General features: G+C 39.7%; 1 protein-coding gene across 2 annotated transcripts in view; it reads right to left on the bottom strand.

Annotated features, from left to right (window-relative positions):
* Nucleotides 1-3,195: 3,195 nt before the first annotated feature.
* The window catches only part of phf20a (PHD finger protein 20, a), a 37,492-nt gene continuing 27,312 nt past the window's right edge, over nucleotides 3,196-13,375 (bottom strand). For both annotated transcript variants that reach the window (XM_061923861.2, XM_061923862.2), the window contains 2 exons: nucleotides 12,270-12,450; nucleotides 3,196-4,294 (listed from right to left, as the gene is read on the bottom strand). In XM_061923861.2, coding sequence (XP_061779845.2) covers nucleotides 4,152-4,294; nucleotides 12,270-12,450 — 324 coding nt within the window. In that variant the 3' untranslated portion in view covers nucleotides 3,196-4,151. The remainder of the gene's footprint in view (nucleotides 4,295-12,269; nucleotides 12,451-13,375) is intronic.

Raw genomic sequence — 13,375 nt, 5'->3', positions numbered from 1 at the left:
TTTGTCGTTATTTATACTTTCTGAATAAATGATGTGATAATATTCATCAGTCAACTCATTGGTGTTCATTTTCAATCTATCAAGATAAAACAATAATATCAAAATCAAAATACAGGATGTTATTTATGTAGTTTGCTCATTTTCCTCGACTGGTGCATTAACATCATGTGGTTATTATTTTTTTTTTTACATATGTAGCATAATCTACAAAGATACAAAGAATTGCGATTGCGACATCTAGTGGACACATTTAGAACAGCGGTTTCTTTCATTCAAAAATTTCGGCTCATTTTTATATTTAGCACATTTTAAATTAAAGCTGTTCGCGGGCCTGATCCGGCCCTCGGGCCGTAACATTTGACACCCCTGGTACAAACCTTGATTAATCTAAAATGTTGTTTGTCTGTATTGTATGGTGACAGAATGAATGCCATTAAGTATTTTGACAAGCTCATATATTCTTTAAAAAAAAAATACAAAAGCACTTGTTCCATGACCTATTTCGGACATTTTATGAAAATGTCATCAAAATCCGTCCATTACTTATGTTGCCAACAATCGGAACGCAACTGGTTGCTTTTTTTTTTTTTTTTTAAATGAAGCAGCAGAATACTGGCTCTTATGAATATACATTTTTGGGTAAATAGTGTAGTCCTTCCTTGTTTATCACGATTAATTGGTTCCACACATAACTGCGATAAATTAATCTTTTACCTAGAGCGTAAATAACCCGTTTAAGACCATCTAAATCAGGGGTGTCAAACTCAAGTGGCCCGCCACTTCATTTTATTTGACCCTCGAAAGCCTGGAAATAATGTGTATCAATGAAAGTACTGTAACTTTTCTTACTAAATGTATTCTTTCTAGTTTGGGAGAGAAAAAAAATGTACTCCATGTAATCGCAAATTATGTTTGCGATTGACTTGACTACTGCGACGCACTTCTTGTCGGGATCCCCAGCAAGAACATCCAGAAGCTGCAATACATACAGAATAGTATGTATTGCTATTCTGTGCGGAAATATGACCATATCACACCAACTCTCAAATCCCTTCACTGGCTTCCTGTTCCACTCAGGATTGAATTCAAAGTCTCCCTACTAACCCACCAGTGCCTCCATGGAAATGCCCCCCTCTACCTCAAAGAACTACTCACCCCCAAATCCTCCACACGACACCTCCGCTCCGGACAGGCTAACCTCCTCCAACCTCCGAGGACAAAGCTACGAACAATGGGAGACCGGGCTTTCTGCTCCGCCGCTCCCAGTCTGTGGAACGCTCTCCCTGACCACCTGAGGGCACCACAGACTGTGGATGCTTTTAAAAAAGGCTTCAAAAACATTCTTTTAAAAAAAGCCTTTTTTTTTTTTTTTTAGATATATGCATACTAGTTTTAGCTATTTGGGTGTTCTAGTTTTTTTTATTTTTTTATTATCTTTTTATTTTTATAATACACTGTAGCACTTTGAGGTTGTTTACTCAATGTAAAGTGCTTTTTACAAATAAAATCTATTATTATTATTATGTTAACTTAAATATTGTTTAATTATGCAAAAATATATTATCAAACATTCAAACCATTTTTTTTTTTAAATAGAAATATATACTAATAATAATTATTTCAAAGCAAGTTATCCATCAAATTGTGCAAGGCAAAAGTAGCAATAGATTTCATGGTAAAATTGTGAAATTTAATGTGGTTTTTACAGCATTTTTCTCTAAAAGAAAAACAGTACTTTTTTTCCACTAATAAACTGCAGTGTCGTTTTGGCACCGCAGACAAATCTAGTTGATTTGCAGTAAAAAACAAACAAACAAACTGGCAGCTCATTTGCCAAAATTTTATTGTAAAATTGCAGTTTTATTTACAGTAAAAAAAACAAATGTACATTTTACAGTAAAATTCTGGCAACTGAGCTGCCTTTTTTTTTTTTTTTTAACCATAAAAACAGCAGTACTGTTTTTCCATTTACAATAATATACACTACATTTTGAGGTGGAATTATTGCAATTCACTATATTGTTTTTACATTTTAATTTTTAGAAAATCTACTAAAAAAATTATGTAATAATAGTATTCACGGTTAGACGCGGCCCTCTGGGGCCAAACATAACTGCGATGTGGCCCCTCAGTGAAAACGACTTTGGGGACGGCGTGGCGCAGATGGTAGAGCGGCCGTGCCAGCAACCTGAGGGTTCCTGGTTCGATCCCCGCCGTCTACCAACCGCACCATGTCCATTGTGTCCTTGAGCAAGACACTTCACCCTTGCTCCTGATGGGTCGTGGTTAGGGCCTTGCATGTGTAACCCATTTACCTCTGATCTAAATATTATGGCTGAGTCAATCAGTGGCCACTGAACAACACGCCCTGATTGGTTTAGTCTCCACTAGTGGCTAATACTACAGGGGTATTTATTTTTTAGTTTATTCTGCCATTTTAATGCTTAGGACCAACATTTTTTTTTCAGTTTTTCATATATACCAGTTTTGTCTGTATTTGTGCTGCTTTGTCACCACGCCGGACCCGGGTTAAGATATTGAGGGATTACCCGACTAAAACTGCCATCAAATGCCCCATTTTCAATCGGATTATGTAAGCGTTACAAATCTATGAAATCATCAAGTATGCACGCAAAGCTGTTTTTTTTTTTGCTGTATCTGGCCCCCTTTTTTTAAGAGCATGGGGTTGTTGGGGGAATAAATGCCTTGCTCAATGGGAAAGGAATCATCCCGTTATATATTCTCCAGTTTAGGAAACATTTTAGTTACAAACTGCTAGTCCCCATTTTGATCCCATTGTGTAAGAGCACAAATCGTCTAAGAAGAAAACATGTTACTTTATTTTCTGCACTATAAGGCGCACCAGATTATAAGGCGCACCTTCAATGAATGGCCTATTTTAAAACTTAGTTCATATATAAGGCGCACCGCATTATAAGGCACATAAAATAGACGCTACAGTAGAGGCTGGGGTTGCGAGACCTGTTGTGGCTCAATATTGGTCCATATATAAGGCGCACCGGATTATAAGGCGCACAGTCATCTTTTGAGAAAATTGGGAGGTTTTCAGGTGCGCCTTATAGTGCGGAAAATACGGTACATCAAATTGCAAATGATGCAGTTTTGTGACAGTCGTGTCAAGGATAAAAAGTTATTTCCTTTACATCCCCAGAATGTTCAAGCAAAGACTTTGGGTTATGATTAATAATAATAGTTTATTTATGTACCAGCAAATGTGTTTGACATTTTCCCTGCTCTACGTCAGATAGTACAGTAGCAGACGACATCTGTATTTGGAGAACGTTTTCAGGATTTAAAAGAACATACAGTATTTACAAAGTACTGTAAAGGTGAAACTGAAAGAAAAAAAAAAAGGGGCAATACAATTTGATTGGAAAACAGTCTGGATTAGAATATGCCTTTAGTGAGTTAAGTGTTACAGCAACAATTATATGAAGGAATACTTGAACAGAAACACAAAAACCCGGCACACGACTGAACCTGGAGAGCGGCGCTACAGTGAGGACAAACACAGAATAAATGAATGTCACTATTTCAAATGGTAAAGTTAAAAATTCCTGTGATTGAAGACAAAAATAACTTCACTGTAAAGAAGAACAAAACACTCCAGGTAATCAAAACGGATCAAAAGGTTTGACATGAGTGCCTGTAAAGTGCCATTACATAAAGAGTTCTTTGAGGATGCAAGAAGAGAACCGACATGTATATCTGAACATTGACGATGCAAAAAGTGTGGCCATGTATTCAAAAATATTCTTCCAGAGGAACTTAACTTGCAAGCAGTATATAACGCCCGTCTTTAAAGCACTGAGAACAAAAAGCAGACCAACCTTCAGCTATATGGCATCTTATCAAGTTGCATGGGAACCATGGAGTAATCTGGACTTTCTCTTGCATGTACGAGGTTACTTCTTGTGTTTAATCCTGATTGCTGATGCTGACCTTCCTTACTTGTTTGTGTAAGCGTGTCAGTTTTGCGCCCGCCCGTCGCATACGACTACACCGCATCGGACTCCTCAAAGACGGAGAGGAACAGCTGCAAACCTCAGGCCGGGGAGAACTAGTGAACAACCAGTCTGGCGCTTGACCGTCGCTTCATGACAGTCCCTTGCTGCTGATCTCTGGCGCCCTCATGTGGAGCTAAACAGGGCGATCTGCTGCACCTTTCCCAGCTGTGACATCAGTCGCTTCATGCGGTGTTTGAGCTGAGGCAGACGGGCCAAGGGCTCAGGAGGCTCCAGTTCCCCGGTGTAGTCCAACCAGCTTTCCAGCACTGAGGAGAAGAAGACAAGTGTGCGATTAGTGTACAGCTTAGCAAATTATGTAAATAGCTCCCTTAAAAGGTAATAGTCACATGTTTACCTTACGTGTTCCCAACCCAGCTGCATACCTTTAATGTTTATGATGATTACTATTAGGGTTGCGTGATATAGACAATATAAATGATAGAACTTTGGCAGAAAATAGATCTTATATTACGATTGTTATATCGTGACAATTAGAGATGTCTGATAATATCGGACTGCCGATATTATCGGCCGATAAATGCTTTAAAATGTAATATCGGAAATTATTGGTATCGGTTTCAAAAAGTGAAATTTATGACTTTTTTAAAACGCCGCTGTACGGAGTGGTACACGGGCGTAGGGAGAAGTACAGAGCAGTAGCGTCTCTCAGTCATACTTGCCAACCCTCCCGATTTTCCCGGGAGACTCCCAAATTTCAGTGCCCCTCCCGAAAATCTCCCGGGGCAACCATTCTCACAAATTTCTCCCGATTTCCACCCAGACAACTGCCTATGCGTGCCGGCCCAATCACATAATATCTACGGCTTTTCACACACACACAAGTGAATGCAATTCATACTTGGTCAACAGCCATACAGGTCACACTGAGGGTGGCCGTATAAACAACTTTAACACTGTTACAAATATGCGCCACACTGTGAAACCCACACCAAACAAGAATGACAAACGTATTTCGGGAGAACATCCGCACCGTAACACAACATAACAAATACCCAGAACCCTGTGCAGCACTAACTCTTCCGGGACGCTACAATATACACCCCCCACTACCCCCCAACTCAACCCCGCCCACCTCAACCTCCTCATGCTCTCTCAGGGAGAGCACGTCCCAAATTCCAAGCTGCTGTTTTGAGGCATGTTAAAAAAAATAATGCACTTTGTGACTTCAATAATAAATATGGCAGTGCCATGTTGGCATTTTTTTCCATAACTGAGTTGTTTTATTTTGGAAAACCTTGTTACATTGTTTAATGCATCCAGCGGGGCATCACAACAAAATTAGGCATAATAATGTGTTAATTCCACGACTGTATATATCGGTATTGGTTGATATCGGAATCAATAATTAAGAGTTGGACAATATCGGAATATCGGCAAAAAAGCCATTATCGGACATCTCTAGTGACAATGCATGTTGATGACACATTCTAGCTGTGTCCCGCAAATTTGACAGCGACAAGCAAATACCGTATTTTTCTGAATATAAGGCGCACTTAAAATTCTTTCATTTTCTCAAAAATCGACAGTGCGCCTTATAACCCGGTGCGCCTAATGTACGGCATAATTCTGGTTGTGCTTACTGACCTCGAAGCAATTTTAGTTGGTACATGGTGTAATGATAAGTGTGACCAGTAGATGGCAGTCATACATAAGAGATATATGTAGACTGCAATATGATGGCAGTAAACAACACCAAAACTTTAAATGTTCCCTTAATAAAGGCTTTAGTGGCCACATGCGTGGACAGCACCTTTTAGCTCTTATTTCCAAAATTGTGTACACTCTGAATTGGCGTCTTATGCCGACATATGGACACTTATACTGCTATCTGGTGGTGTCAGAAGAGAATAACATACAATGGAATTTGGGGGGAAAAAAGTGTAAAAATAAAAATTATTATATCACTACAGATGAAGTACACGTTTGTGTACTTATGGACTAAGTACATCACATCAAAAGATGATTTTTAGTTTTTATTCTAATTAGGGTCCAATAAGCCCAAATAGCAAAGAGAAATAAAAAAAGCATGTAAACAAACAGCTTGTGCCTTAAGAGGTTAAGAATATAGAACATTACACACAGCGCTAAAAAATCTGTCAAAATGTTTTTAATACGACTTCGGTAAGCTATGGAGCCGCATCGCTTGATGGATTGTCGGCGCATTAAACATACAAGTATTATTATGGTGCGTGTATAAGGACCGCAAAATGGCACCTATTAGCAGACATTACCTGGCGTTTTGTTTTGCAATATTATGCAAAAACAAATTTTCTTACCTTCTGGTACCTGCTGATCTGTATTTGGCATCTGCATAAGTCCTGAAAAATTTGCGCGCATCCGCCTTTGTAGTCCGTGAGATACCATAATTGATAAGCTTCTTGTTATGGGACATTCATCCTCAGTTGTTGCCATTTCTAATATAAAGTATTGTAAAGTTCTTACTTATATCTGTCAGTAAACTCGCCATGAAAGCGCTAAAACATACCGGTGTAGTGAGTTTACATTATTCACGCAAGGAACTTTAGTTATTAGAGAGTTTTGGTCGGACAGTTTTTCACGTTGCACTAGTGAGCCACGGATGAGGAGATGCTGCTCCGTTATGAGAAGATGCTGCTCCGTTATTGATATAGGTAAAGTATGAATGTCATTAAAACAGTTAGCTCCATCTTTTGACACTTCTTCCACCCCCGTCCTTGCACGCTACACCGCTACAACAAAGATGACGGGGAGAAGACGCTGTCGAAGGTGAGCCACGTAAATAAGACCGCCAACTAAACTTGAAGAGACGCTCAGAAAGCTCCTTGAAAATGATCTGTAAGACCTTTTTTTGACCAATCCTCTACACAAGTGCAGGAATAGCCCTAGACATGTACCTGAATATGACTGCCGACGTTTCAGGCCTTGTCATGCTGCTTCTACAGTGTGTTTGAGCTTTCAATTACTTTGTCTCAAGTGACTTGTATTGAACAATTTTTTTTTAATTTTTTTACTCTAGGTACTTTTGTACTCTTACTTTTGTTTTTTGTTTTTGTTTTGAGTGACAGCAGGGGCAGGGGATGAAGAGGGTTTGGAATTTGTTGTTAATATGAATGTGAAATCAATAAAAAGAACTATGAAAGAAAGAAAATGATCTGTAAAACAATCTATGCAACATTTTGACCAAAGAACCACCATTACATGTTATGTAGACCACAAGGAAGTGTTTTAAATTTAGAAAAAAATCATAATATGACCCCTTTAATGCGCCTTATAATCCAGTGCGTCTTTTGTATAAGAAAAAAGACCTGAATAGACACGCTCATCGGCAGTGCGCCTTTTGATATGGTGCGCCCTACGGTCCGAAAAATACGGTAGTCATTCTCAACCCAATGTAGCATCCTCGCTAGCGCCTAATGTCCTGCTACAGTGCAGCTTCTAAATCACTAATCCTTGCCGGCAAACTTTCTTACAAGTATCATTATGATCACTGGAGGACTAGAAGACAATTACATGCTACAGTACACACCCATAGAAGGATATAAAAATAGCTAAGCGCTGGGCTGGAGGTCTTGAATGTGGGTGTATTGATACAAATGGTAAATGGGTTGTACTTGTAAAGCGCTTTTCTACCTTTCTAAGGAACTCAAAGCGCTTTGACACTATTTCCACATTCATCCATTCACACTGATGGCGGAAGCTGCCATGCACGGCGCTAACCAGGACCCATCAGGAGCAAGGGTGAAGTGTCTTGCTCAAGGACACAACGGACGTGACTAGGATGGTAGAAGGTGGGGATTGAACCAGTAACCCTCAGATTGCTGGCACGGCCACTTTCCCAACTTCGCCACGCCGTCCCCTATCAACAAACATGATACCAAGTACCGTATTTTTCGGACTATAAGTCGAGGTTTTTTTCATAGTTTGACCGTGGGTGCGACGTATACTCCGGAGCGACTTATGTGTGAAATTATTAACATATTACCGTAAAATATCAAATAATATTATTAATCTCATTCGCGTGAGCGACGAAGAAAATGTCCGCAATCGTCACACACACGTCAGAAATCGTCACTCACACACCAACCAATAAGAATTCGGCGGGGGCGGGTCATGGCAGAAGTGCATTGTGGGTTTTGCAATGCTAACTGCTATATGCTATACGCTACTGCCGGAGCTATTAAAATAGATCACAGCAACATTGGCGGTAACTTATAAAAACTGAGAAGGACTGAACCGAAATGGCACCGAAAAGGAAATCATATACTGCAGATTACAAGCTGGACGTAGTGAAATATGCAGCAGAAAACGGCGATCGAGCAGCAGAAAGAATGGACGCTAGCGGCGCATACCAGGAGCGACACCAAGGAGGAAGATTTAATCGGATTTAGCGATCGGGAGTGACAGATTGTTTGGTAAACGTTTAGCATGTTCTATATGTTATAGTTATTTGAATGACTCTTACCATAATATGTTACGTTAACATACCAGGCACATTCTCAGTTGGTTATTTATGCCTCATATAACGTACACTTATTCAGCCTGTTGTTCACTATTCTTTATTTATTTTGAATTGCCTTTCAAATGTCTATTCTTGGTGTTGGATTTTATCAAATAAATTTCCCCCAAAAATGCGACTTATACTCCAGTGCGACGTATACCGTATTTTCCGCACTATAAGGCGCACCTAAAAACCACAAATTTTCTCAAAAGCTGACAGTGCGCCTTATAATCCGGTGCGCCTTATATATGGGTTAATATTAATATTAATTTTCATAAAGTTTAGGTCTCGCAACTACGGTAAACAGCCGCCATCTTTTTTCCCCGTAGAAGAAGCGCGCGGTGCATGCTGGGATATGTGACGTTTCATTTCCATTTGTGTGTTTATGTAAAGACCCCAAAATGGCTCCTATTAAGTGTGTTGTCTGTCTAATTATAAATAATGCAGACGAGGCGTGTTAACTGAGTTCTCAACGTTTACTCACAGCGTGCTCATAACCACATTCTAACTGCCAGCACATACAACAACGCTTCTCAGGGCTACCGCGCATGCTCGTCACTATCGTTGCATGCTGGGTAGTGTAGTTGTTATATTTGCTAGCTCATAACATCACATTAAGAGACACGCTTACGCGCTTAATTCAATACTCGCCGTCATTCCGGGTGGATTGACAAAAGACCTCCAGCCGCTAGATATTGGTGTCAACAGGGCATTCGAAGCTAGACTGCTAACTGCGTGGGAACAGTGGATGACAGAAGGCGAACACACGTGACGTTCACCAAGACAGGGAGACAGCGCCGGACGACATACGCCAACATCTGCCAGTGGATCGTAAATGCCTGGGCAGATATTTCGGTCACAACTGTGGTCCGAGCTTTCCGGAAGGCAGGATTCACAGAATTGCTGCACAACAGCGACACTGACTCCGATTACTTCGACGAGACGGAGCCGGCCATTTTGGATCCCACATTCGCCCAACTTTTCAATTCGGACACCGAAAGAGAAGAATTCGAGGGATTTATGAATGAAGAATAACTTCAGAAAGTGAGCGTTATGTTTATTTTGTGTGTTGTGACATTAACATTCGAGCAACATTATGTTGCTATTGCTCTGCACTATTTTGAATTTTACTATGTTTGTGATTGCACATTTGCGTACATTTTGGGAGTGAAAAGAGTTGTTAGAACACTGGTTTTTAATATATTATTAAAGTTTGACTGACCTATCTGACTGTTTTTTTGACATTCCTTTAGCGCAGTTAGATGCGGCTTACAACACGGGGCGGCTTATAGGTGGACAAAGTTTTGAAATATGCCGTTCATTGAAGGCGTGGCTTATAACCCAGGGCGCCTTATGGTGCGGAAAATACGGTATATGTTTTTCTTCTTCTTTATTGTGCATTTTCGGCCGGTGCGACGTATACTCCAGAGCGACTTACAGTCCGAAAAATACGGTACCGTATTTTCCGCACTATAAGGCGCACCTAAAAACCACAATTTTTCTCAAAAGCTGACAGTGCGCCTTATAACCCGGTGCGCTTTATTACGATTCATTTTCATAAAGTTTCGGTCTCGCAACTTCGGTAAACAGCCGCCATCTTTTTTCCCGGTAGAACAGGAAGCGCTTCTTCTTCTACGCAAGCAACCGCCAAGGAAAGCACCCGCCCCCATAGAACAGGAAGCGCTTCACCCGCCCCCGGAAGAAGAAGAAAAAACGCGCGGATATCACCGTACGTTTCATTTCCTGTTTACATCTGTAAAGACCACAAAATGGCTCCTACTAAGCGATCCGGTTCATAAAAAGACGCAATCTCTCCATCCGCACACGGATTACTACCGTATTTCACAGCTGATATTCCTGTGAACCGCACTGTGGAACGGGAGCACGTACGGTGAATATTCGCACCACAGGGAATGAGAAGTCATCCTTCACTGTGGTTCTAGCTTGCCATGCTAACTTCCACCCATGATGATATTCAAAAGGAAGACCTTGCCAAAAGAGACCTTTCCAGCCGGCGTCATCATAAAAGCTAACTCGAAGGGATGGATGGATGAAGAAAAGATGAGCGAGTGGTTAAGGGAAGTTTACGCAAAGAGGCCGGGTGGCTTTTTTCACACAGCTCCGAAGGCGAACACACCTTCACTAAGACGGGCAGATAGCGCCGGTCGACATACGCCAACATCTGCCAGTGGATCGTAAATGCCTGGGCAGATAGTTTCGGTCACAACTGTGGTCCGAGCTTTCCGGAAGGCAGGATTCACAGAACTGCTGCACAACAACAGCGACACTGAATCCGATGACTTCGACGAGGCGGAGCCAGCCATTTTTGGATCCCACGCTTGCGCAACTTTTCAATTCGGACACCGAAGACGAAGAATTCGAAGGATTTACGAATGAAGAATAACTTCAGAAGGTGAGCGCTATGTTTATTTTGTGTGTTGTGACATTAACGTTCGAGCAACATTATGTTGCTATTTATTGCTCTACACCATTTTGAATTTTACTATGTTTGTGATTGCACATTTGCGTACATTTTGGGACAGAGTTGTTAGAACGCTGGTTTTCAATATATTATTAAAGTTTGACTGAACTATCTGACTGTTTTTTTGACATTCACTTTAGCGCAGCGTTTTTTTGACATTCACTTTAGCGCAGCGTAGGCGCGGCTTATAGTCCGGGGCGGCTTATTGGTGGACAAAATTATGAAATATGTAATTCATAGAAGGTGCGGCTAATAATCCGGTGCGCCTTATAGTGCGGAAAATACGGTATATTGTTCAATACTGAGCATCCTTTGAGGAAAAAAAGGGCAACACTGACAAATAAAATGTTATATCGGCATGAAGTGCTGACACGCAAGCCCCAAAAGAAAAATTGTGAAAATCAAGACTATAATTCCTGCAATTGGGTGCATTTCTAAACTATATTTTACCTTTTGATTTATTCTAATCCATCAACCTCTTTTGGCTGTCTTTTTGACACTTACATGTTCCATGTAATGTACCACCGATTTGTATTTTTTTTTAATGTAGATAATTTACCAACATTATTATTATTGAAAATTCTATAACATGCATGCGAAGAACTCAGAAAACGTCGCCCATTTGGCAACTCTATCCTGTAGCCACGCTCCCTCAAGTAATATACTTCCGGTATTGTGACCTCTGTTTACATCAGTTACATTAAAAATATACCTTCTGGGTGGCTACTAATGCTCTAGTCTAGAACTACAGCTGGTTCGGAACTAACAGTGTTCAGACTGTAATCATCCAAATATGATTTTTTGGGGGGATACTGAATACTACATTGATTAAAACCATATTCTTATCATCACAAAATTGTCATTGGTTGTTATGGTTTACTAACTCAGAAAATAAGAGCCAATAGCTAGTTTTTACTTTTAGTTGTTTTGCATTATTGACTTTGCTCAAAATGTTTTATGTAATAAAAATAAATAAATAATTTTAACAAAAATGTATTTCGTCGCATTACAGTTGTGTTAAAAAAATTATAATCTAATGATATTGAAAATTTGAAGTGCCCATGGGACTACACGGTATTGGATCGATACCCAAATGTGTTGTGCCGCTAAAAACAAACAGAAGAATAAGTGTTTATTTTTTAACATAAGTGTACATGGAAACATGTCACAACAGAAAGTAACAATATATTAACAGTACATTAAAAAGGATATTAATAATAGTTTTGAGAAACTAATACAACCAAAACAAATCAAAGCTTACCGTCCAACTCGCGCTCGATGAAGTCCATCCTGTGCGAGACCTCGTCTTGAACTGCATCTATGTGATCCAGCAGGTTGATCTGCCACTGCTGCTGTGGTTTGCCGTTGTCTGCAGTTTCCTCGGGGTAACACCAAGCCTCCTTCTTTACTTCCACCTCAGACCAGGAGCCGCCCGCCAAAGCCTGGAGATGTTCGTGGTGAAAAACATCAATTGCAACATTTGTCACTGCATCTCAACCGTGGAATAAATCAGAATTGGAAATAATGTAGACACCCAATTTGTATCCCTCCCTGTATATATATATATATATATATATATATATATATATATATATATATATATATATATATATATAGTATGTGTATATATATATATACATATATATATAGTATGTGTATATATATATATGTATACGGTATATATAAAAAACATGCTATCAGTTATTTCACCTTTTTTTGGTGAGTACATAACTCCACATGTGGTCATTCATAGTTTTGATGCCTTCAGTGACAATCTACAATAGTCATGAAAATTAAAAAAAACGCATTTGGCCTGTACTGTATAATACAAGATAATAAGGAATTACCGTATTTTTCGGATTATAAATCGCTCCGGAGTATAAATCGCACCAGCCGAAAATGCATAATAAAGAAGGAAAAAAGTCACACTAGAGTATAAGTTGCATTTTTTGGGGGAAATGTATTTGATAAAATCCAACACCAAGAATAGACATTTGAAAGGTAATTTAAAATAAATAAAGAATAGTGAACAACAGGCTGAATAAGTGTACGTTATATGACGCATAAATAACGAACTGAGAACGTGCCTGGTATGTTAACCTAACATATTATGGTAAGAGTCATTCAAATAACTATAACATATAGAACATGCTATACGTTTACCAAACAATCTGTCACTCCTAATCACTAAATCCCATGAAATCTTCTTCCTCGGTGTCGCTTCTAAACAACTCTGCTAACTCCAAAGGTAGACAATGCGCCGCTTCCTATTCTATCGGTACGTCGCTTACGTCAGAGTCATCGTCAGTTGCAGTTCCAATTATTCCAACCTTTCTGAATCCGAACAGGATGGTTTCGGTTGCTGAT

The sequence above is a fragment of the Nerophis lumbriciformis genome, linkage group LG28 (assembly GCF_033978685.3).
Source record: "Nerophis lumbriciformis linkage group LG28, RoL_Nlum_v2.1, whole genome shotgun sequence".
Lineage (NCBI taxonomy): Eukaryota > Metazoa > Chordata > Actinopteri > Syngnathiformes > Syngnathidae > Nerophis > Nerophis lumbriciformis.
This window is presented reverse-complemented; position numbering and strand designations above follow the sequence as displayed.